This window comes from Nycticebus coucang, chromosome 16 (genome assembly GCF_027406575.1).
Source record: "Nycticebus coucang isolate mNycCou1 chromosome 16, mNycCou1.pri, whole genome shotgun sequence".
NCBI classification, from domain to species: Eukaryota; Metazoa; Chordata; class Mammalia; order Primates; family Lorisidae; genus Nycticebus; species Nycticebus coucang.
In genome coordinates, this window is record NC_069795.1 from 91,025,986 (window position 1) to 91,050,781 (window position 24,796).

Here is a 24,796-nt window from a genome sequence, read left to right on the forward strand (position 1 = left end):
TCTTAAGTTTAAATCTTTGATCCAGTGAGAGTCTTTCTTAGTTAATGGTGAAAGTGGTGGGTCCAGTTTCAGTCTTCTACAGGTTGCCAGCCAGTTCACCCAGCACCATTTGTTAAATAGGGAATCTTTTCCCCACTGAATGTTTTTAATTGGCTTGTCGAAGATTAAAAAATGGTAAGTAGCTGGGTTCATCTCTTGGTTCTCTATTCTGTTCCAGACATCTACTTCTCTGTTTTTGTGCCAATACCGTGCTGTTTTGATCACTATCGATTTGTAGTATAGTCTGAGGTCTCATACCGTAATTCCTCCTGCTTTGTTTTTATCTCTGAGTAATGTCTTGGCTATTTAAGGTTTTTTCTGATTCCATATAAAACGAAGTATTATTTTTTCAAGATCTTTAAAGTATAACAGTGGAGCTTTAATAGGGATTGCATTGAAATTATATATTGCTTTGGGTAGTATGGACATTATAACAATGTTGATTCTTCCCAGCCATGAGCATGGTATGTTTTTCTATTTGTTAATATTTTCAGCTATTTCTTTTCTTAGAGTTTCATAGTTCTCTTTATAGAGATCTTTCACGTCCTTCGTTAGATAAATTCCCAAATATTTCATCTTCTTTGGCACTACTGTAAATGGGATAGAGTCCTTAACTGTTTTTTCAACTTGACTATTGTTGGTATATATAAAGGCTACCAATTTATGAATGTTGATTTTGTAACCTGAGACGCTGCTGTATTCCTTGATCACTTCTAAGAGTTTTGTAGTAGAGTCCCTAGTGTTTTCCAGATATACAATCATATCATCTGCGAAGAGCGAAAGTTTGATCTCTCCTGACCCTATATGGATACCTTTGATCACCTTTTCTTCCCTAATTGCGGTGGCTAAAACTTCCATTACAATGTTAAAAAGCAATGGAGACAATGGGCAGCCTTTTCTGGTTCCTGATCTAAGTGGGAATGATTCCAATTTAACTCCATTCAATATGATATTGGCTGTGGGTTTGCTGTAAATAGTCTCTATCAGTTTAAGAAATGTCCCTTCCATACCGATTTTCTTAAGTGTTCTGATCATAAAGGGATGCTGGATATTATCAAAAGCTTTTTCTGCATCAATTGAGAGAATCATATGGTCTTTGTTTTTTAATTTGTTTATGTGCTGGATTACATTTATAGATTTATGTATATTGAACCAGCCTTGAGACCCTGGGATAAAATCGACTTGGTCATGATGTATAATTTGTTTGATGTGTGCTGGATTCTGTTTGTTAGGATCTTGTTGAATATTTTTGCATCTATATTCATTAGTGATATTGGTCTATAATTTTCTTTACTTGTTGGGTCTTTTCCTGGTTTGGGGATCAGGGTGATGTTTGCTTCATAGAACGTGTTAGGTAGTCTTCCTTCTTTTTCTAACTTTTGGAACAGATTGAGTAATATAGGTACTAGTTCCTCTTTAAATGTTTGGTAGAATTCTGACGTGAAACCATCTGGTCCCAGGCTTTTCTTTTTAGGGAGGTTTTGTATGGTTGATGCTATTTCCAAACTTGATATGGGCCTGTTCAACATTTCCACTTGATTCTGGCTAAGTCTTGGAAGGTGATGTGCTTCCAAGTATCAGTCAATTTCCTTCAGATTTTCATATTTCTGAGAATACAGTTTCTTGTAATATTCATTAAGGATTTTTTGGATTTCTGAGGAGTCTGTTGTTATTTCATCTTTGTTGTTTCCGATTGATGAGATTAGAGATTTTACTCTTTTTTTCCTGATTAGGTTGGCCAAAGGTTTATCTATTTTATTGACCTTTTCAAAAAACCAGCTTTTTGATTTATTGATCTGTTGTATTATTCTTTTGTTTTCAATTTCATTCAATTCTGCTCTAATTTTGGTTATTTCTTTTCTTCTACTGGGTTTGGGGTTGGAATGTTCTTCCTTTTCCAGTTGCTTGAGATGTCCCATTAAGTTGTTAACTTCCTCTCTTTCCGTTCTCTTGAGGAAGGCTTGCAGTGCTATAAATGTCCCTCTTAGCACTGCCTTTGTGGTGTCTCAGAGGTTCTGATAGTTCGTGTCTTCATTGTTGTTTTGTTCCAAAAAGTTGGCGATTTCTTTCTTAATCTCATCTCTGACCCAGCTGTCATTCAGCATAAGGTTATTTAACTTCCATGTTTTTGCATGAGTATGCAGATTCTTGTTGTTACTCTGCTCATGTTTTATTCCATGGTGGTCCGAGAAGATGCATGGAATAATTTCTATTCCTTTAAATTTACTGAGGTTAGACTTGTGACCTAGATGTGATCGATTTTGGAATAAGTTCCATGGGCTGATGAGAAGTATGTATATTCAGTTTTGTTGGGATGAAATGTTCTGTAGATGTCTGCTAAATCCAAATATTGGATGGTTAGGTTTAAATCTAAGATTTCTTTGCTCAGCTTGTTGGAGGATCGATCCAACACTGCCAAAGGAGTGTTGAAATCTCCGACCATTATGGAGCTGGAGGAAATCAAGTTGCTCATGTCTGTTAGAGTTTCTCTTATAAATTGAGGTGCATTCTGGTTGGGTGCATAGATTAATAATTGAGATCTCATCATATTGAGTATTATCCTTAACAAATATGAAGTGACCATTCTTGTCCTTCCTTACTTTTGTTGGTTTAAAGCCTATTGTGTCTGCAAATAAAATTGCAACACCTGCTTTTTTCTGATTACCATTTGCCTGAAATATGGATGACCATCCTTTCACCCTGAGTCTGTATTTGTCTTTTAAGTTAAGATGTGACTCTTGCATGCAACAGATATCTGGCCTGAGTTTTTGTATCCAGGCAGCTAACCTATGCCTCTTTAGAGGACAGTTTAAGCTGTTCACATTAATGGAGAATATTGATAAGTCTGGTGAAGTTTTGGGTATCGAGTTTTTCAAAAGTCCAATGGGCATTTTTAATCCTTTCACCAGTGTGGAAATTGGAGTTTGATCCGAAGTTTCTGAGTGAGTTTACTTTTGTGGTATAGGATTGGGTTGGTCATTATGGAGGATAGGTCTGAGAATATCCTGAAGAGCTGGTTTGGTTATGGCAAATTTCTTCAACATATGAATGTCATTAAAGTATTTAATTTCTCCATCATAAATGAAACTCAGTTTAGCTGGATACAAGATCCGGAGTTGAAAGTTATTTTGCTTGAGGAGATTAAAAGTTGGTGACCACCCTCTTCTGGCTTGAAAAGTTTCAGCAGAGCAGTCATTCTAATATTCTTCCCTTTGAAGGTAATGGTTTTCTTTCTCCTGGCAGCTTTGAGGATTTTCTCCTTCATATTAACTTTAATGAAGTTAATTATGATATGCCTGGGGCATGTCTTATTGGGGTTGAGTCGTGCTGGGGTTCTGAAGCTGTCCGCTATCTGAATTTCAGAATCTCTAGGCATGTCTGGAAAATTCTCTTTCATAATTTCATGCAGAAGGGCCTCTGTGCCCAGCGAGGCCACTTCATCTGTTTCTGGAACTCCTGTGATTCAGATATTCGCCTTCTTCGAATTATCCCAGAGGTCTCTGAGAGAGTGATCCGTTTTTGCTCTCCATTTCTCTTCCTCTTTGAGAGTTTGGGAGTGTTCAAAGGCTTTATCTTCAATGTCAGAAATCCTTTCTTCTGCTTGCTCCATTCTGTTGCTTATGGATTCTACTGTATTTTTCATATCTTTGAGAGCTGCAAATTCTTGCTTCAGTGTGTCTAAGTCTTTCATGGTTTTGTCTCTAAATTTGTTAAATTCTTGAGACAACTTTTGAATTTCTCCTCGAATTCCTAATTCCACTTTGTTAATCTTGTCTGCAATCCAAATTCTGAATTCGATTTCTGACATCTCAGCTAGTTGTTTATGAATGGGATCTTAAATTGCATCTGCCATATCTTTCCTTGGGGGGGTTGATCTATTCTAGTTATTCATGTTCCTCTGATTCCGCCCCATGGTTGTTTTACTCCCTCTGATTTTTTTTCCCCTGGGGCTTTGTCAAGGGCCCGTACAGTGTTGTGGCTTGAGAAACTGGGGCCCTGTCTGGTGTGGTGGGGCTAAGTGGTTCTGTCTTGTTTTCAGCTGGTTTCTGTTCCACCCTAGTGAAACAGATACTCTGGATTGAAGTCTCAGCTGTGGAGAAATATCAGCAATTAAGTCACCCCACCGGCAAACAATTGGAAAAGAAAAATCAAACCTTCCTACCACCGTGCACCCAGGGCACCACCTGATTTGTTCTCAGGCAATTGGTTCAGTTCAAAAAGTCCAAATCAATTGTCTCAGTCTGCACCTGTCTCGGGTGAGAGAGTTTAAGAGGTCTCTGGGAACTGGATCACAGGGGTCTGGTGACTACTCTGGTGTGGCTTGCTCCAGTGCTGCGTGGAGTCAGGAGGAGCCACCCAGCCAATAGATCAGTCTGGGAAGGTTGCTGCCTCCTTCCCCACCTTGCACCGCTGTCATACCCAGTCACTGATATCCCTGCAGTTGGCTGACCCAGTTGCCTGTAGTGAATCAGTACTCCAGGAGTTTGCACCTGCCTGAATCACAAGGAAGTCTGCCAGGCCGCCGTGCTCTGCCTCTCTCTAGCAGGAGGAGGTGAGGCCTGACAACCTCAGGCACTTGATGAAGGTTGGGGGGTTTTCACTCAGGTCCAGTCTCGCCCCTGATTAATGTTACTAACAGAACAGAACAGAACAACTCTGTGGTTCCCCTGCAGAAGAGAAGCTGAATTGAGTTCCAAATCAGCTTATCTTTGCTCTTGTATTGTCTACAGGCTGACGATCCCCTGAGGGCCAGGTGCGTCTTAGGTTTAGTAAAGCAGACCTCTGGGTCAGCCTCACCCTGGGAGTTTCCCCGGTTTGCAAGTTGGAGTAGCCTCAGGCAAATCCTATACTCATAGTCTCTGGTTGCCCAGGGAGACAGGGGGTGTGGCTTCAGAATATTCGGTAGTAAGCCGTATTGCTAGCAAAAGAGGGCTGCTGTTCCATGGCTCAGGCAACCACGGCTCTGGTGTAGCTCCCTTCCGGCCAACCATCCTCTCTCCGCTCCCGTACCCCAGAGTTTGCACCGACCAGCTGTAGCCCAGCACTGTCTACACCCCTCAAGCAATCGCCCAAGAGTCTGGACCCCTTGGGGGGACAGGCCTCCAGCCCTTGGAGGGAGAGCAGAGGGGAGTGCGGGGAGCGCTGGGAGCCTGGGGTTGCGGGCAGAGAACACACACAGCTTTACACAGTTTTATGCCTGGCCCTATTGTCACCAGAAGACAGCTGTCACACTGTGCCTCAGGGAACTGCCACTCCGGTGCGGTCCCCTCTCCGCCGACCGGGACTGGCCTCCAGACCTCAGTGTGAGTAAAGGGGAGCACTGAGAGCTCAGAATTCCAGGTAGAGACTATATACAGTTTATACAGTTTTATGCCTGGCAGGAGGACGCTGTGGCACCCTAGTAGGGGAGGTAGGTCCATTTTTTAGAGGGTCTCTCCTGTGGAGTGTAGTGGGAGGACCTTTGAACTCTGCCCGATTGTTTGTGGGGCACTCTGAGCCGTTCTCATGGGGGAGGGGACTCCCATCCCCTTGGTGATGGATTTTGTACCTTTTGTTTGTATCCTTGTGGTCGCAGCTCACCTCAGCGGGGTTGACGTGCATTCTTCAACCTTCTCTCTTAGTGCAGCTCAAATCCACCAGGTTACTTGCTGAATTTTTGTCCTTTAGCTCTCCTACTGGACGGGAGCCTCTGTGGAAAGCTGGCTTCAGTCAGCCATCTTGTCTCCTCCCTCCCTGTTTGAGTTTTTCTTGCTGATTTGTTTGAGTTCTTTATAGATTGTGGTTCTCAGCCCTCTATTGAATGTATAGCATGCAAATATTTTCTTCCGTTCTGTAGGCTGTCTATTCACTCTCTTGATTGTTTCCTTGGCTGCATAGATGCTTTTTAATTTAATTGAGTCCTGTTGGTTAATTTTTATTGTTGCTGTGATTGCCTTTGAGATCATCTTCATAAATTCTTTGCTTAGGACAGTATGTATAAAAAGTTTTCCAACATTTTCTTCTAGAATTTTTATATTTCCATGTCTCTGATTTAAATATGTTCTCCATCATGAATTAATTTTTGTGAGTGGAGAGAGATGTAGATCCTGTTTCAGTCTTCTACATGTAACTATCCAATTTTCCTAGAGCCATTTATTGAATAAGGATTCTTTTATTCAGAATACTCTGAAGAGTATTCAGAGTATTTTTGTCTGCCTTGTCAAAGATTAGATGGCAGTAAGAAGATGGTTTTATATCTGGGTCCTCTGTTCTGAGCTATAGATGTATGCCTCTGTTTTTATACCAATACTATGCTATTTTTATTATTATAGACTCGTAATATACCTTGAAGTCTGATAAAGTGATGCCTCCCAATTTATTCTTTGTGTGTGTGTGTGTGTGTGTGACTTTTGGCCAGGGCTGGGTTTGAACCCTCCACCTCTGGCATATGGGACCGGGGCCCTACTCCTTGAGCCACAGGCGCCGCTCCCCAATTTATTCTTATTGCTTAAGGTTGCTTTGGCTATCTTGGGTCTTTTCTGATTACATACAAAGTATAGAACTATTTTTCCTAGATCTGTGAAAAATGATGTTAGTATTTTAATGGGGATTGCATTGAATCTATAAATCACTTTGGGTAGTATGGACATTTTATCACTGTTGATTCTGCTGATCCATGAACATGATATGTTTTTCCATCTGTTTATGTCCTATGGTGTTTCCTTCCTCAACATTTCCTAGTTCTTCTTGTAGAGGTCTTTTACCTCTTTAGCTAGATATGTTCCTAGGTATTTTATTTTCTTTGTTGCTATTGTGAAAGGTACTGATTCTTTGGTTTGATTCTTAGCTTGACTGCTGTTGGTGTATATGAATGCTACTGATTTGTGTACATTGATTTTGTAAACTGAGATTTTGCTGAATGAATTTGTCAATTCCAGTAGTATCTTGGCAGAACTTTTGGGGTTTTAGATATATATAAGATCATATCATCAGCAAAGAGTGATAGTTTGACCTCTCCATTCCTCATATAGATACTCTCAATTTCCTTCTCTTGTCTGATTGCTCTGGCTAGGACTTTCAGCACTGTATTGAATAGAAGTGGTGACAGTGGGCAAATTTGTCTGGTTCCAGTTCTAAGTAGGAATGCTTTTAGTTTTTCCCCATTCAGTATAATGTCGGCTGTGGGTTTGTCACATATGGCTTTTATAATTTGGAGGTAAATCTTTAATGGGATTCTGGGGTTGGGTCCATGAGGACCCCATCACTGGAGTACAGTGGAATATTTAGAGTCCTGGTCTCTGGTCTGCTGTAGTAGTTCAGTTACTAAGACCTGGGATCAGATACAGATAGGCAGTGGTATACCAGCTGGTGCAATGTCTCTAGCATTTGAGAGGTTTGGAGAAAATACCTATCAGGAAGGTGCAATTGGGAGGCACCAATGATGTATTGAATAGAGAAAGTGATGAACTCAGATTAATCACCAATTTAAAACACAGCATGAGAGGCCAAGTGCAGTCACTCATGCCTGTAATCCTAGCACTCTGAGAGGCCGAGCCAGCTGGATTGCTTGAGCTCAGGAGTTCAAGACCAGCCTTGGCAAGTGTAAGACTCTGTCTCTACTATAATAGAAAAACTAGCCAGGTATTTTGGTGCATGCCTGTAGTCCCAGTGACTCAGGAGGCTGAGGCAAAAAGATTGCTTGAACCCAGGAGTTTGAGGTTGCTATGAGCTAAGACAACACCACTGCACTCTACCCAGGGTGACAGAGTGAGACTGTATCTCAAAACAAAACAAAACCACACAGTGTGATATTCAGAGGGCCTTCTTATCAGCATTTAGCCCCTCATGTCCTACTGCAGAGCAGACTGAGCTAAAGTGAAAATGGTAGAACTCAAGAAAAGGATGATTCCTTAGCCTAGGCCAGTCTGTCACTTGGTCATTTTGGGCTCTTACTGCCAATAGATGAGCAGGTAAAGTTAGGCTCTGATAATGAAGATGAAGGACCCTAAAACTTGGATGAGGATGACTGGCTACATGCCCTTGACCACCTCCTAGGCTGGTAGCAGCAGGCTATTCCTCTTGTAAAATAGACCCTTTCCTGACCCCTGAGATTATGCAGAAATCTCCGGTGAGGCATACCAAATAATGGCATTCTCAAAATGTGTCCCCACCTCCCTGTCTGACTCTTCCAGAGCAATAACTAGGATCAAATTATAACATAACCTGACTGGGGAAGAGGCACACAGACCTATGGGCATGAGCCCAAAACGTGAAGATCTTGTGATCTAATGCCCACCAAAAAAGACCCATTGCATTAAGTACCCAATGACAAAGCCAACTGGATGACTTGGCCAGGAGATGTCAGTCAGTGCCTACATCATAGGCTTACATATATAGAGAAGCCTTGGTATCAAATGGAGGCTGCTCATAACTCCAGCAGTGCAGGCTCCCTGTCACCAAGACTGATCTAGCTGTTACCACTGTTATATGTCCAACCTGCCAGCAGAGATCAATACTGAGACCCCACTTTGGTACCATCACTTCAGGAGACAAATTGATTTTATCAGACCCCCTTCAAGCCAGAAGTACAGTGTATGATCAAGAGGCTCACTATGGCAAATGAAGCTGTGGACATGTGACCACAGGACCCACTGTCTCACCACCCTGTTTGGAAGCTGCCAACCTGATAGAGTAGTGTAATAGGGCCTCTTGAAGATGAGGCAGAGCAGCAGTTGGACATGGTGTTGTGGGGATAGGGTGCTGTCCCTCAGGATGCAGTGTGTGCCTTCAGCCAATGGCCACTTTATAGTGCTTGTGTCCCCAGTAGGCAGAATATGGGAGCCATGAAGTCAAAAGAGTAGCGACCTTGCTCATTATCACTTCAGTGACTCCCATGTGGAATTCATTCTCCCATCCCTGAGCCCTTAGTCCCAGGGGGTCTAGAGGTCTCAGTTCCCAAGGGAGGCACTTCCTCTAGGGCAGTCGTTCTCAACCTTCCTAATGCCGTAATACTTTAATACAGTTCCTCATGTTGTGGTGACCCCAACCATAAAATTATTTTTGTTGCTACTTCATAACTGTAATTTTGCTACTGTTATGAATCATAACGTAAATATCTGATATGCAGGATGGTCTTAGGTGACCCCTGTGAAAGGGTCGTTCAACCCCCAAAGGGGTCACGACCCACAGGTTGAGAACCGCTGCTCTAGGGGATATAAGTAAGAGTCCAACTAAACCTGTATCTGCCATCTGCTGCTGCAGTTGGTCCTTTGTTGTACCTTCAGATCATCGTCTCTCTCCTAGTCATTCTAGACACCCCTCGCCCCATCTGACACTCGTGCAAGTGGTGTGCATTGTGGGCATGCAGACTCTTATTAGGCTCTGGTTCCTTTGCTTGTTGATTTAGAGCTACAGCTAGGTATGGGAGGATTGAGAGATGTCCCAGTGCATTGCCTGATTGTCACAAGTGTCCTCTCTGCCTTTATGAAGTAGCAGCTCTCCCTCCTCATCATGGTCAGGACCAGGGACTTCTCCCTGTGTGATAACGGCTTTCTCTGCCTGCTCGTCCAATGGAATGAGGACAAAGTGATAGGACTCTTCATGCCAATAGGGATAAGACCTGGGGACTTGGGGCAGGGGGAATTTTCCTAAGTACCTACAATCAGAACAGTGGGATGCTGTTTCTAATGCTGTGGAAGCTGGCAGTGAAAACAAAGCATTAATCTAATAATATTTTACTAGCTTGGAATGTGCTGAAAATTATGAATTCCGAATTCACTTTTGTCTCTGATTTGCGAAGCCCTGGCCAACTGAAAGATACGTAAAATGAGAACAACTATTCTACTTTAGAGCTCACAGAGAAAGATCTTGTCGGCAGACCTTAGAGAGCCACAGGCCCCTCTACAGGCCTTACTGCAGTTCCCCTTTTGGGTCCCCCAGGGTCCTGGAGGTGGCCTGTGAATTCTCTAAAAGGAAATGCTATAAAAATTAGCAAAGAAATGATCCAATAAGGGAACTACAATAAGGCCTGCAGAGGGGCCGGTAGCATTTCCTTTTAGGCTTAGATTGTAATGATATGCTAAGTAAGACCACCAGACAAATTGAAAAGTTCAATAGGAGTCTTTTATTTGAGACCAGCCAGCCAGCTACCCCAATGATAGAAAATCAAGAGGGGCAGCAGCTTCCAGCTTTAAGACAGAGTTTATATAGGTTAACATATGTAGCTAAAATAGCTTTTGTTGAGCCAGCAAAGCAAACTACCAGGTTTTACAAACTGGTACATACAGAAATGGTTTTGTGGTGACTACTGGTAATTTCTGGTATGTCTAGCAGGCTGAGCAAAAATTATTTTTAAAAACAAGAACTATAGGGTTAGTAGGCCTTACCAGCACCCGCGGCTTCACTGGGGCAGCCTCATCCTGCTTTCCCAATCCGGGCCCCATTACCTCTCCCTTCTTACTTCTTGCTTTTTACTTCCTCCTCAAGGGGGTGCAGGGAGGGGGTCGTTGTGCAGTACTGGAGCCTACTGCCTCAAGATAATTCTTCTTACTTTCATTTTTGTTATTCAAATTTATTTGGCACATACTAGTATTTATGATAAAGAAAAGAAGTTCTAGCAAATGGTCCTCTCTGTATAGACGGTAGTTTATTTCACAGATACCTGATCAATTGAATTTAACTATTTTAAGTTTCCTTTCCTTATTACAGAAGGACTATATGTATAAACTGTCAAAAATTTAGAAAATATAGGAAAGTATAAATAAAAATACACATCAGATATAACCACTCTAAGTATCTTCTCCCCTACTTTTTGTCTATAGAAATGCATGATTTTTTTTTTTTTTTTGAGACAGAGCCTCAAGCTGTTGCCCTGGGTAGAGTGCCATGCATGACAGCTCACAGCAACCTCCAACTCCTGGGCTTAAGGGGAGGAGCCTCCCAAGTAGTTGGGACCACAGGCGCCTGCCACAACGCCTGGCTGCATCATTTCTAAACATTCAATTAATCGCTTTCAGATTCTACACATTCTCAGGGCATATTTCTTTTGATGCATTTCTATTGTCAAAATCCCTGCCAGCTTTAAATGACTCCAAAAGCAATTAATTGAATGCTTTTGGTTGTAATTGTCATTGTTGTTTGACAGGCCCAGGCTGGATTTGAACCTGCCAACTCTGGTGTATGTGGCTGGCACCCTAGCCACTTGAACCACAGGCGCAGAGCCAGAAATGCATGATTTTTTAAGTTGGAGCCATACTAAAGTTTGGGTGGCTTTATATTTGAATTTTATCAAAAATTTTCCACTAAATCTCTGATGCAATGGGCGAGGCTTTGACTGACCCCAGATAGACTTGTCCTTCACTTTTAGCACACACCTTTGGACCTGTTCTAACCCAGAACAAACTGAGGGCAGCTTGATGTTGAGCTAGGAGGTAGTTTCCTAGTACTGAAGTTTCTTTGCCACCAGCTCCTAGCAGCTCAGAGTCTAAGACAGCCAGCTCAAACAGTTCTGGAAGCTGGCAAGGACTTTGACAATAGAAATGCATCCAAAGAAATGTGCCCTGAGAATATGTAGACTCTGAAAGCAAGTAATTGAATGCTTAGGAATGATTCCCTCCTTCTTGGCCAAAGACAGGCTTGTAAGTGAAATAGACACTTCAGTTACAGACCAGCCTAGACATCCAAGTTTATACTCTGCATTATTAAGCAAAAGTTCTTAATCCAGCTTAGTATCACTTGGAACATTCTGAAGCTTTCTCCTATTGCGAGCTCTGAAGAGCTACCAGGATGGATGAGACAGAAAATGACCCCATGTATTAAATCCTAGAGGACGAAAGCTTGGTTAACAGCACAGCGCAATGATGAAGCACTCTGAGATCTTACAGACCCAGGCTCAAATCCAGCTTCATCTCTTTGGATGAGCTATTTAGCCTTTTTGTGCTTAAATTATTTTTATCATTACAAAATAAAGGTAAAACTATACTGTCTTGCTGTGAAGATTAAATGAGATGAAGTTCTCAGGCTAGTGCCTACAGCTGTGTTGGCATGTAATTCTAAGCAAATAGTTATCCACTGTTCCTCCAAGGGAAGAAAAGGAAAGCCCAGGAGTTCAGTCATTACTTTAAGGCAACTCTTAGCCTTCCCTAAAGTAAAAATGATACACTTTAATTCATGTGATAGAGATGGTCCTTAAAAATTTGTACACATAAAGCTATAAGAATGAAACAAGTAGGTAATAAAAATAAAAATAAGCTACATATGCTTGTAATGAATAGAGAAAACTCTAGCTCAAAAGAAAATTAAAAATAGTTTGCCCAGGGCGGCACCTGTGGCTCAGTCGGTAAGGCGCCGGCCCCATATACCGAGGGTGGTGGGTTCAAACCCGGCCCCGGCCAAACTGCAACCAAAAAATAGCCGGGCGTTGTGGCGGGCGCCTGTAGTCCCAGCTACTCGGGAGGCTGAGGCAAGAGAATCGCTTAAGCCCAAGAGTTGGAGGTTGATGTGAGCTGTGTGAGACCACGGCACTCTACCGAGGGCCATAAAGTGAGACTCTGTCTCTACAAAAAAAAAAATAGTTTGCCCATTTAATATGTATAGAATAAGAGCTGCCGTTGAACTAGCAGGCTCTACCCTGATCCATTTGTTCCCTCTAGTGGACACCAAGAGAAAAGCCATGACTTTGTCTTCAAAGTCATTTTTCATAATTTGCAAAAAATATGTATTCTGACAAGGCACATAATCACTAATGAGTTCACTTGTTAATAAATTTCATTAAATTTTCTTTTTTCTTTTTTTTAGAGACAGTCTCACTTTCTTGCCCTCGGTAGAGTGCCGTGGTGACACATCTCACAGCAACCTCCAGCTCTCGCCTCAGCCTCCTGAGTAGCTGGGACTGCAGGCGCCCGCCACAACCCCCAGCTATTTTTTGTTGCAGTTTGGCCAGGGCCAGGTTCGAACCCGCTACCCTACTCACTGAGCCACAGCGCTGCCCTCATTAAATTTTCTTAAGCAAAATAAAAACTTAGAATTCTAGACATTAAACGCTAAAACTAGATTCCTTGAACTTTGCAGGATTTATGTGATGTATGCTGCAAAGATTGTCCACTAAGGGAAAAGAGAATACTCCCCAGTCCTTATCAACATGAATCTTCACAGACACCTCTCCCATTCTTTTTGTCCGTTTCCACCAACACCTTTATGTTTACTCTGGTAGGTAAGGGTATACCTGGCCAACATATTGCCAGACCGTGGCTGGGGATAGAGTCATTCCATTCATTTTCCAAGAATGCACATACAACTTTGTAATCAATCTGAATATTCATCAAGATCCTGTGAGGGGTTTGTTTGTTTTCACTGTGTTTCTTTTTAAAGCTATTTATTATCCTTCCCTGAAGATGAGGCAACTGCAAATAAATCTCCCCTGAATTTAAGTAATAATAGAACACCTGGAGTGCCCAGAGCTGTTCTGAGACCCTCTCTGTAGTATTATTGTAATTACTATCAACAATAATCACGATAGGTGTTACTTACTCAATTCTTCAATGTACCAGGCATTTTACTTTATCAAAATTTTTGCTAATCCTCATACAAACACTAGCAAAATAGATATTATTAGCTCCTTCTTAGATATAAGGAAACTGATGGTCAGAGAGGGTGACTTAACCAAGATCACCCAGCTGGCGAGTGACAGTCAGAATCGCACTCACATCTAGTCACCAGGCAGTGGACCTCTCATTTGTTCACTCACATGCCTGTGACTGGCCAGTCCCTGAGTCTGAGATTCTGGGATCCCCTCAGTGCTGCCAACTCCTTAGTATCTAAAACCCTTAGGACCACAGAGCCCATAATGCAGGAGGGGACTAAATGTACACGTGACTTAAGACAGCAAAAGGCATCCCAGGGAGCTGGGACTGGAAGGGCCTGGGTGAAGGAGGGAACATGGCCCAGGAGGTGTCAGGACACCCTGGTCCTCACCCTGACTCGATTCCTGAGCCCCCCACGGGGCCTTGAGCCAGTTCCCACCATGCCCACATCCTGGTGGTCAATGACAGCTATAGAGGATTAAACATCATACTTACTACAACAGTCACCAATATCATAACTCATCTGAGGAATTACTGAGAACAAGATATTCTCCTGGCAAGCCTAGAAATCTCTTGTGACTTGGAAGGCAAGCCACCAAGTAACTCAGTAATTCTGGAGGAGCAAAGTTCAGTTGTGTAGTAGTAAGGCTAATGTTAAACTTTAAGCATTTTATGGCAGTTCCTTGAAGGATTAGTGGAGAAAAATAGCATGTAGTATTTTGGAGATCATTTCCCTTACCACCCTTGAAGATCATTTCCTTGAGTACAAACTTTCTTGGCACCTATGAGATCATTTCACCAAGCACGTAGCCCCTGCATGTCTTTGCTTAGTAATCTTTCCACCCATTATGTATCTTCTCAATAAAAGGACTCTGTGAGAAGTGCTCTGGGCTATCTTGCACCCATGGGAAGCCTCACCTCTTGCAGCGTGTACTGTCAATTTGCATCTCATGTGATCATTTATGTGGTCTCGACAGACCGCCGCTGACTGGATCCCTGTGAGCAACACTTTCCTCCCTGTAAAGCTGGGGCTCGGACTGCAGGACGTTCTCTATGGTTTGCAGTTCTGAGGACTCTGGGTTTCTCCCAGGAGCCAGGGGGGCTTCCAGGCAAATAGGATATTGTGTCTGCTGCCAAGAGCCCAGGGCCCATGGGGGAGACACACGAGGGCACAGCCAGGGCAGCTGCAGTTTGTCTCAGAAGGGACTTGCCCCCAGAGGCCCTTGTTTATGCTGCAGTGTACCTGTCTTCCAGCCATGCCAATGCCCAGAATGCCCTCCACCCTCAAGGCCTGCTGACCCCCTCCCACTGGACTCTCACCTAAACACGGTCCTGCCCTCTGACTCCTAGGGTGTGGATTACTGACGTGACCCTCAGTCTGGGGCTCTGGCAAGTTGGGATACTGATGCGATGCTCAGCTCCCTAGCCTGACTTATGGACAGTGTACAGCAGAGACCCTGTCTTACTGGAGGGAGTGAAAAGCAAAAATGCTGCAGAATCCAGATGCAGTGCTTACAGGCCAAGAGAACTTGTCCACATGACTTCAGCTGTCTTATCTCAGTTTTCCCATCTGTAAATAGGGCTGAAATCTTTACAGGGTTGTTGTGCAGCTTAAATTTTGGCAAACACCCAACATCACACCAGACACAAAGCAGTTGCTCAGTATTTGGCAATAGATGCTGTTCCCTAGTGTCCAGCACAATCCCAGGGACATAATAGGTGTGCCATGGACATGGCTGGTGGTTAAGTCATCCAGTCATCCCAGAGAGGCAGGATGCACCTGCTCGCTCCTCTAATTTTCCTATATGGAGAAATACACTTGGCAGAGGCTGCCAAAGACATGGGAAACCAGCATTAATTATGGGAGAGAAAAGAGGCAAGAAAGGGGAGAGGGGGGGAGGAGAGAGAGGAGGAGGGAGGTAAGAAGATTGGTAAACAAATGACTGCTTTCTTGGAGAAATTGGGAGGTAGGACTATGAACACTACGTGAACACTTCTCAGTCAGTCACAGGATTCCAGGCCTGGAAAGGCAGCATGGAGATCGCAGACCCCCTCACCGCCCAGGGGGAGGCCCTGGGGCAGCAGGCGCTGGAAACTGGGAGGCCGTGCTAGAGTCACGCACCGCCTGCTACATCCTGCAGGGACAGAGGGACGTCCTGCCACCCCACAGCGGCCTGATCCTTCCCTTTCTCTCCCCAAGGCTCCTCCAGCAGCGACTTTATCTCCACGGAAACCTTTGAGGCGAGTGACGGTGCGGAAGACTTGGAAAAGGAGAGCAGCGCTCTCAGCGTAACTTTTTTCTTCTGCGTCTTTTATCTTCCTGGCTCTCCAGTCCACCCGTTCCTCCCACCGCCCCTCCTCTCGTCCAGTCCCTCTCTGCTTCCTTCTCATGATCCTCACCCGCACGGACCCGGCCTAAGCCAGCAAGCCGAGGTCCCGGGACTCTCCGGTGGCTCGAGCCGCCCCGCCCTCACGTCCCCACAGCGCGGTCTCCCCAGCGGTGCGCTGGTTTCCAGTCTTCACCCGGGCTCCCGCGGGGACCCCGAGTGGCCCAGGTGGTAGACTGGGGTGGGGCACAGTGGGGCCCACCTCACCCTGCCCGCGGAGGTCGCCCTGCCGGACCTGGGCCCTCCCCCCACTGCTAACGGGTGCGTCCCCCTGAAGGTACCCCGAGTGGCCCAGGTAGGAGACTGGGGTGGACACCACTGTGCCCTACACCCACCTCACCCTGCCAGCGGGGGTCACCCTGCATGGCCTGGGCCCTCCTCCCACTGCTAACGGGTGTGTCACCAGCGGGGACCCCGAGTGGCCCAGGTGGGAGACTGGGGTGGGCCCCACTGTGCCCCAACCCCACCACACCTTGCCAGCCGGGGTCACCCTGCGGGGCCTGGGCCCTCCCCAACTGAGGGTGCGCTCCATCCTCTCTCTTCCAGCTGGCCGGACTTTTCCGGTCGGACGACAGTGATGAAACCTGTCCCTCCAGATGGGTTTTGCAAGAGCCGGGAGAAAGCGTCCCGGGAGGAGAAGGCGGTGCGCAGGAAACGTGAGTGCGCGGGGGTGTGGGGGGAGAGGCAAGCCCGAGACTCTGCTGCCGGCTGCGCCTCTGACTGTCTTTTTGGAATTTCAGGGCGTCCAGCGGCACCGAAGAGCAAGCTGGGGGATCCCCGGGCGTGCTGGCTCCCGCGGGGGACACGGCAGGTCCCTGGGCAGAGGCGGTGCCGGCGAGGGCAGGATGCCCGAGGTCGTCCTCCCTGCAGAACTGACCCTCCTCCTGGGCTCGGCGGGACGCCGGGTGCAGCCAGCGTCCCAGGGAGAGGACGCCGAGGGACGCCTTCCCGGCCCACGTCCGGCCCGCGGAGCCGCTTCTGCCCGCCGCGGGGCTCCTTACGGCGCCCGCAGAGGCGAGAGGAGCCCAGAGCCCACGCAGGGCTCAGCTCGGGGCTGGAATCTCAGCCTCTGCCCTCTGGCTCTTGGGGCCAAGCAGTTCTTTGCGGCAGTGCCTTCCTTGCTTTGAAGGAGGGTTAGAAGCCTCCCTGGCCTCTACCCACTAGGTGTAATGTGCCACCCCTATTTCCCGCCTCCAAATTGTGACAATCAAAAATGCCTTCAGACATCCCCAAATTACTCGGGAATCAGTTGAGAACCACTTAGCCTGACCCTTGGAGGCGCTTGAGCAGCTCAGCCCCACCCAGGAGCGGTGCCCCCTTCGCAGAGTCTCCGGGAGACTGATAAGACGGTGCCTGTGTTGGTGGTATGACTGTTTCACTTCCGAGATGGTTGGTTCCAAGTTAATTTCTGAAATATTTACCTGTAGATTTATTAGTTTTTAAATTAATTTTATTTTCACTTTTATAATTTTTTTTGTTTTATTAGTTTATTTTCATTTATTTTTAGCTTTCTAGTTACTTAACTCTATAGTTTTAGTTACTGATTTATAATTATTTTATTTTCAAGGTTACTTTTCAATTATTAATTTTCAGTTATTTATGTATATTTTGTTTTAGGAATTTTATACTTTAAAATTAATTCACTTAGAAGTTATTTTTAATGATCTATCGTTACAATGATCTCTTATTTATTTTCATAGGTATTCCATTTTAAGTTATTAAAAGTTTTGAGCTATTTATTTTTACATTTATTTATTTGACTATTAAAAATTTACTGAAAGTTTTGAATTAGTGTAGAGTTATTTATTTTCAAAGTGAAATATTTTTAGTTATTTTAAGGGGTTGTCCCCCACTTATCTAGTTTTAGAGTTGCTTGTGTTCACAGGTATTTTATAGCCTAAATTGTTTAATGTTATATCCATTTATTCTTATTTTTTTTTAGTTATTTGGTTTTTAATTCTCATTTTGAGAGTTAATTCATTTCTGAACATATTTTCTGGACTTGTTTTCAGAGTTTTTGAGATGTTTAGTATTTTTTTTTGGAAAAGGTTAGAAGCCACATAGTACCTGACTTCAATTCTTTTTTTTTTTCTTTTTTTTTTATTGTTAAATCATAGCTGTTTACATTAGTGCAATCGCCTGTACCCATTCTAAGATGCACCATAGGTGTGGCCCCACCCATTACCCTCCCTCCACCAAAACCTCCTGCCTCCCTTCCCCTTCCTTGGCCCTTTCCCCATAGTCTTGTGCTATAGTTGGGTTATAGTCTTCATGTGAAAGCTGTAATTTAGCTTCATAGTAGGGCTGAGTACATTGGACACTTTTTCTTCCATTCCTGAGATACTTTGCTAAGAAGAATATGTTCCAGCTCCATCCATGTAAACATGAAAGAGGTAAAGTCTCCATCTTTCTTTAAGGCTGCATAGTATTCCATGGTATACATGTACCACAATTTGCTAGTCCATTTGTGTGTCGATGGGCACTTGGGCTTCTTCCATGACTTAGCAATTATGAATTGGGCTGCAATAAACATTCTGGTACAGATGTCTTTGTTATATTGTGACTTTTGGTCTTCTGGGTATAAACCTAGTAAAGGAATTATAGGATCGAATGGCAGGTCTATTTTTAGATCTCTAAGTATTCTCCAAACATCCTTCCAGAAGGAACGTATTAGTGTACATTCCAACCAGCAGTGTAGAAGTCTGCCCTTTTCTCCACATCCACGCCAACATCTCTGGTTTGGGGATTTTGTTATGTGGGCTACTCTTACTGGGGTTAGGTGATATCTCAGAGTAGTTTTGATTTGCATTTCTCTGATGATTAAGGATGATGAGCTTTTTTTCATGTGTTTGTAGATCTTGCGTTGGTCTTCTTTAGAGAAGTTTCTCTTCAAGTCCCTTGCCCACCCTGAGATGGGGTCACGTGTTCTTTTCTTGTTAATACATTTGAGTTCTCTGTGGATTCTGGTTATTAAACCTTTATCAGAGATATAACCTGCAAATATTTTCTCCAATTCTGAGGGCTGTCTGCTTGCTTTACTCACTATGTTCTTAGCTGTGCAGAAGCTTTTTAGTTTGATCAGGTCCCAGTAGTGTATTTTGGATATTGCTTCAATTGCCTGGGGAGTCCTCCTCATAAAATATTCACCCAGGCCGATTCCTTCAAGAGTTTTCCCTGCACTTTCTTCAAGTATTTTTATAGTTTCATGTCTTAAGTTTAAATCTTTTATCCAGTGAGAGTCTATCTTAGTTAATGGTGAAAGGTGTGGGTCCAGTTTCAATCTTCTACAGGTTGCCAGCCAGTTTACCCAGCACCATTTGTTAAATAGGGAATCTTTTCCCCACTGAATGTTTTTAATTGGCTTGTCAAAGATCAAATAACGGTAAGTAGCTGGATCCATCCCTTGGTTCTCTATTCTGTTCCAGACATCTACTTCTCTGCTTTTGTGCCAGTACCATGCTGTTTTGATCACTATGGATTTATAGTACAGTCTCAGGACTAGTAGTGCGATTCCTCCTGGTTTGTTTTTATTGCTCAGTAATGTTTTGGCTATTCGAGGTTTTTTTCTGATTCCATATAAAACGAAGTATTATTTTTTCAAGATCTTTAAAGTATGCCAATGGAGCTTTAATAGGAATTGCATTAAAATTATATATTGCTTTGGGCAGTATGGACATTTTAACAATGTTGATTCTTCCCAGCCATGAGCATGGTATGTTTTTCCATCTGTTAACATCTTTGGCTATTTCTTTTCTTAGAGTTTCATAGTTCTTTGTAGAGATCTTTCATGTCCTTTGTTAGGTATACTCCCAAATATTTCATCTTCTTTGGCAGTACTGTGAAAGGAATAGAGTCCTTGACTGTTTGTTCGGCTTGGTTATTGTTGGTATATATAAAGGCAACAGATTTATGGGTGTTGATTTTGTAGCCTGAGACATTGCTATATTCCTTGATCACTTCTAAAAGTTTTGTAGTAGAATCTCTAGTGTTTTCCAGATATATGATCATATCATCTGTGAAGAGTGAAAGTTTGATCTCTTCTGACCCTATGTGGATACCCTTAATCGCCTTTTCTTCCCTAATTGCAATGGCTAAAACTTCCATTACAATGTTAAAGAGCAATGGAGACAATGGGCAACCTTGCCTGGTTCCTGATCTAAGTGGAAATGATTTCAATTTGACTCCATTCAATACGATATTGGCTGTGGGTTTACTGTAGAGGGCCTCTATTAGTTTAAGAAATGTCCCTTCTATACCAATTTTAAGTGCTCTGATCATGAAGGGATGCTGGATATTATCAAAAGCTTTTTCTGCATCAATTGAAAGAATCATATGGTCTTTATTTTTAAGTTTGTTTATGTGTTGAATTACATTTATAGATTTACGTATATTGAACCAGCTTTGAGACCCTGGGATAAATCCGACTTGGTCATGGTGTATAATGTTTTTGATGTGTTGTTGGATTCTGTTTGTGAGGATCTTATTGAGTATTTTAGCATCTATATTCATTAGTGATATTGGTCTATAATTTTCTTTTCTTGTTGGGTCTTTCCCTGGTTTGGGGATCAAGGTGATGTTTGCTTCGTAGAATGTGTTGGGTAATACTCCTTCTTTTTCTATATTTTTGAAGAGGTTAGTAGTATAGGTACTAGCTCTTCTTTAAATGTTTGGTAGAATTCTGACGTAAAGCCATCTGGTCCTGGGCTTTTCTTTTTAGGGAGATTCTGTATAGTTGATGCTATTTCAAAACTTGATATAGGCCTGTTCAACATTTCCGCTTCGTTCTAAGTCTTGGTAGGTGGCGTGCTTCCAGGTATAGGTCAATTTCTTTCAGATTTTCATATTTGTGAGAGTAGTTTCTTGTAGTATTATTCATTAAGGATTTTTTGAATTTCTGAGGGGTCTGTTGTTATTTCATCATTACCATTTCTGCTTGATGAAATTAGAGATTTTACTCTTTTTTTCCTGGTTAGGTTGGCCAAAGGTTTATCTATTTTATTGATCTTTTCAAAAAAACAGCTTTTGGATTTATTGATCTGTTGTATAATTCTTTTGTTTTCAATTTCATTTAATTCCGCTCTGATTTTGGTTATTTCTTTTCTTCTGCTGCGTTTGGGGTTGAAGTGTTCTTCTTTCTCCGGTTCCTTGAGATATTCCATTAAGTTATTGACTTCCTCTCTTTCCATTTTCTTGAGGAAGGCTTGCAGTGCTATAAATTTCCCTCTTAGGACTGCCTTTGCAGTATCCCAGAGGTTCTGGTAATTCATGTCTCGATTGTTGTTTTGTTCCAAAAATATGGTGCTTTCCTTCTTAATCTCATCTATAACCCATGTATCCTTCAGCATAAGGTTGTTTAGCTTCCATGTTTTTGTATGGGTATGCAGGTTCCTGTTGTTATTTAGTTCAACTTTTATTCCATGATGGTCTGAGAAGATGCAAGGAATATCTATTTTTTTAAATTTGCTGAGGTTAGATTTGTGGCCTAGGATGTGGTCAATTTTGGAGTATGTTCCGTGGGCTGATGAGAAGAATGTGTATTCGGTATTTTGGGGATGAAATGTTCTGTAGATGTCTGTTAAGTCCAGATGTTGAATGGTTGAGTTTAAATCTAAAATTTCTTTGCTTAGCTTCTTTTTGGAGGATCTATCCAGGACTGCTAAAGGGGTGTTAAAATCTCCAACTGCTATGGAAGTGGAGGAAATCGAGTTGCTCATGTCTGTTAGAGTTTCTCTTATAAATTGAGGTGCATTGTGGTTGGGTGCATAAATATTAATAATTGAGATCTCATCATATTGAGTATTACCTTTAACAAATATGAAGTGTCCATCCTTATCCTTAATTATTTTGGTTGGTTTAAAGCCTATTGTGTCTGCGAACAGGATTGCAACGCCTGATTTTTTCTGCTTTCCATTTTCCTAGAATATAGATGACCATCCCTTCACCTTGAATCTATATCTGTCTTTTAATGTAAGATGTGATTCTTGGATGCAGCAGATATCTGGCTTGAGTTTTTGTATCCAGTCCGCCAACCCATGCCTCTTTAGAGGACAATTTAAACCATTCACATTAATTGAGAGTATTGATAAGCCTTTCAAGAGACTGGTGGACATTTTTAATCCTTTTGTGACTGTGGAAGTTGGAATTTGATCAGAAATTTTTTGGGTGGGTTTACTTTTATGGTGGAGAATTACGCTGGTCTTTATGGAGGATAGGTCAAAGAATGTCCTGGAGAGCTGGTTTAGTTGTGGCAAATTTCTTCAACATGTGCATGTCGTTGAAGCATTTAATTTCTCCATCATAAATGAATCTCAGTTTAGCTGGGTACAGGAACCTGGGTTGAAAGTTATTTTGTTTTAGGAGATTAAAAGTCGATGACCATCCTCTTCAAGCTTGAAAGGTTTCAGCAGAGAGATCTGCAGTTATTCTGATATTCTTCCCCTTGTAGGTAATGGTTTGCTTTCGTCTGGCAGCTTTCAGAATTTTCTCCTTCATATTAACTTTAGTGAAATTGATTATGATGTGTCTGGGGGATGTCTTATTTGGGTTGAGTTGTGCCGGAGTTCTGAAACTGTCTGCTATCTGTATTTCAGAATCTCTTGGCATGTCTGGAAAGTTCTCCTTCATAATTTCATGGAGAAGAGACTGTGCCTTGTGAAGCCACTTCGTCACTTTCAGGGATCCCTATAAGACAAATATTGGTTTTCTTCAAATTATCCGAGAGCTCTCTGAGAGAGTGGTCTGTTTTTGCTCTCCATTTCTCTTCTTCTTTGAGGGTTTGGGAGCATTCGAAAGCTTTGTCTTCAATGTCAGAAATCCTTTCTTCTGCTTGGTCCATTCTGTTACTGAGGGATTCTACTGTGTTTCTCAGATCTTTGAGGGATGCAACTTCTTATCTCAATGTGTCGAAATCTTTGGTCATTTGGTCTTTGAATCCGTTGAATTCTTGAGATAACTTTTGGAATTCTAATTCGATCTTATTTGCTATCTAGATCCTGAATTCAATTTCTGACATCTCAGCTATTTGTTTGTGCATGGGGTCTTGTGCTGTTTCTGCCCCATTGATCCTTGGGGGAGTTGATCTACTCTGATTATTCATATTGCCAGAGTTTTTCTGTTGATTTCACCTCATGATTGTTTTTCACTGTTGCCTCTGGCTGTCCTTAGAGTTGGGGAGGTGTCTCTCCAAGATTAGACCCCAGCGGGATCACTCTATTGTTGCTTGATCTTTGTAGGGAGTGACCCTGTGTAGTTCCTCTGGGGCTGCTCTAGCTAGGGAGTTCTGGTTATGGAAGCAGCTCCAGTTTGTGACACACCCGGATCTAGCAACAGGGCTGGGGATGGTGCGCACGGTTCTGGGAGTGCCAGGCGCCCAGTGACTTTGGCACAGAGAGCCCAAGGCTCCAGCAGTCTCTGGCCAGGAGAAGAGCTCTGCACAGAGGCAGGGAGGGCTCCAAAGGGCACGCAGCTACCAGAGTCCCTGTCCAGATGAACAGGCTAGTGTGGAAGCTGGGAGGACACAGGAGTGAGGACGCAGGTTTGCGTGGCTCCCGCAGTTCCTGGTCAGGGAATGTGGAGGCCCGGAGGGTGCGGGTCACCAGTTGGGGGTCACTGCACAGCTCTTAGGGAGGTCTGGGTGGCGCCAAGCCCAGGAGTTTGAGGTTGCTATGAGCTGTGACATCACGGCACTCTACCCAGGGCAACAGCCTAAGGCTCCAGTGTGCCAAAACCGTCTCACTCTGCCCCTAAGGATTAAGGCTGTAAGGCAGCTCAGTCCCCGCCTTTAGGCTGCTCAGTCAGTAGGTTACTTTGACCTGCCCAATCCTTGCTCTGAGACCCTGAGGGTGGAGCTTGCCAGGGCAGTTCTTTCACAATGGCTTCCTGCACCCAGCTCAGTGGCTCAGTCTGGGGCCCCAGACAATGCCCAAAATTCTCCACACTCCTGCTCAAGCTCTCCCCAAGGCAGTTCAACTGAGTGCCAAGTCCAAGAACACCAAAACAGTTCACAGGTAAGGCCTTTCCGGTTTGCCGTCTCACTGCTGCTTGTACTTAGGGTTGCCGGCGTGATTAGGTCGATCGAACACACGCAACCACTTGCCAGTTTTCCACTGTTTTTGTCCTCCTCTTGGGGTCCAGAAGTCCCTTGCTGGCTCCCTGTATCCTCAAAGGGATGATTATAGGCAGATCCCACCAGCCAGAGATGCCTGGAGTCTTGTCTCCCCAGTCTCGCTGCTCCCAGTTGCAGGGAAGCTGTTACTCGGCTGCCATCTTTAATCTGAGATGTTTAGTATTTGAATTATTTTCAGAGTCACTTATTCTCAGTTATTTTCAGTATATCTTTGCCGTTGAAACTTTTTCTGTTATTTATTTTTATTTATTTCACTTTTAGATTTACTTTCAAAGTTATTTAGAGTTAGAATTACTTGGTCTATCAATCAGTGTTCAACCAGGGAAGACTGTATCTTATTTTAACAGAGAGAATTTAATATAAATAATTATTACCCAACTATTACAGAACAAAAAAGGCAAAAAAGGTGGTGTTGAGATATGATGTAGATTTCAACTGCAAGAAGCAGCTACCACGCCCAGAGTTAAGAGAACAAAGAGACAGGAGGTATCAGAAGCTTGCAGGTGGCCACAAGGCTTGAGGTTAATCCACTGAGGAGAAGGTGGCTCAGGGGATTGGCTTGGGGTCACTCGGAGGAGGGACTAACCGGCCCAGCTGGTGTCTCCGAGGGGAGCATTGTGAGGCTGCTTACAGGAGTGTTGTGAAAATGGCAACCATGAACACACTGCTGCTACGGGAGCCAACCA

At 43.5% G+C, this 24,796-nt stretch overlaps 1 protein-coding gene across 2 annotated transcripts in view; it reads left to right on the plus strand.

Annotated features, from left to right (window-relative positions):
* The window catches only part of MCF2L2 (MCF.2 cell line derived transforming sequence-like 2), a 269,445-nt gene extending 251,126 nt beyond the window's left edge, over nt 1–18,319 (plus strand). Inside the window, exons 26-28 of one of the 2 annotated variants that reach the window (XM_053565128.1) lie at nt 15,799–15,887; nt 16,532–16,641; nt 16,726–18,319. In XM_053565128.1, coding sequence (XP_053421103.1) covers nt 15,799–15,887; nt 16,532–16,641; nt 16,726–16,861 — 335 coding nt within the window. In that variant the 3' untranslated portion in view covers nt 16,862–18,319. Of the gene's footprint in view, nt 1–15,798; nt 16,642–16,725 lie in introns of both variants that reach the window. The other variant, XR_008374913.1, reaches the window with a different exon arrangement.
* The last annotated feature ends 6,477 nt before the right edge of the window (nt 18,320–24,796 follow it).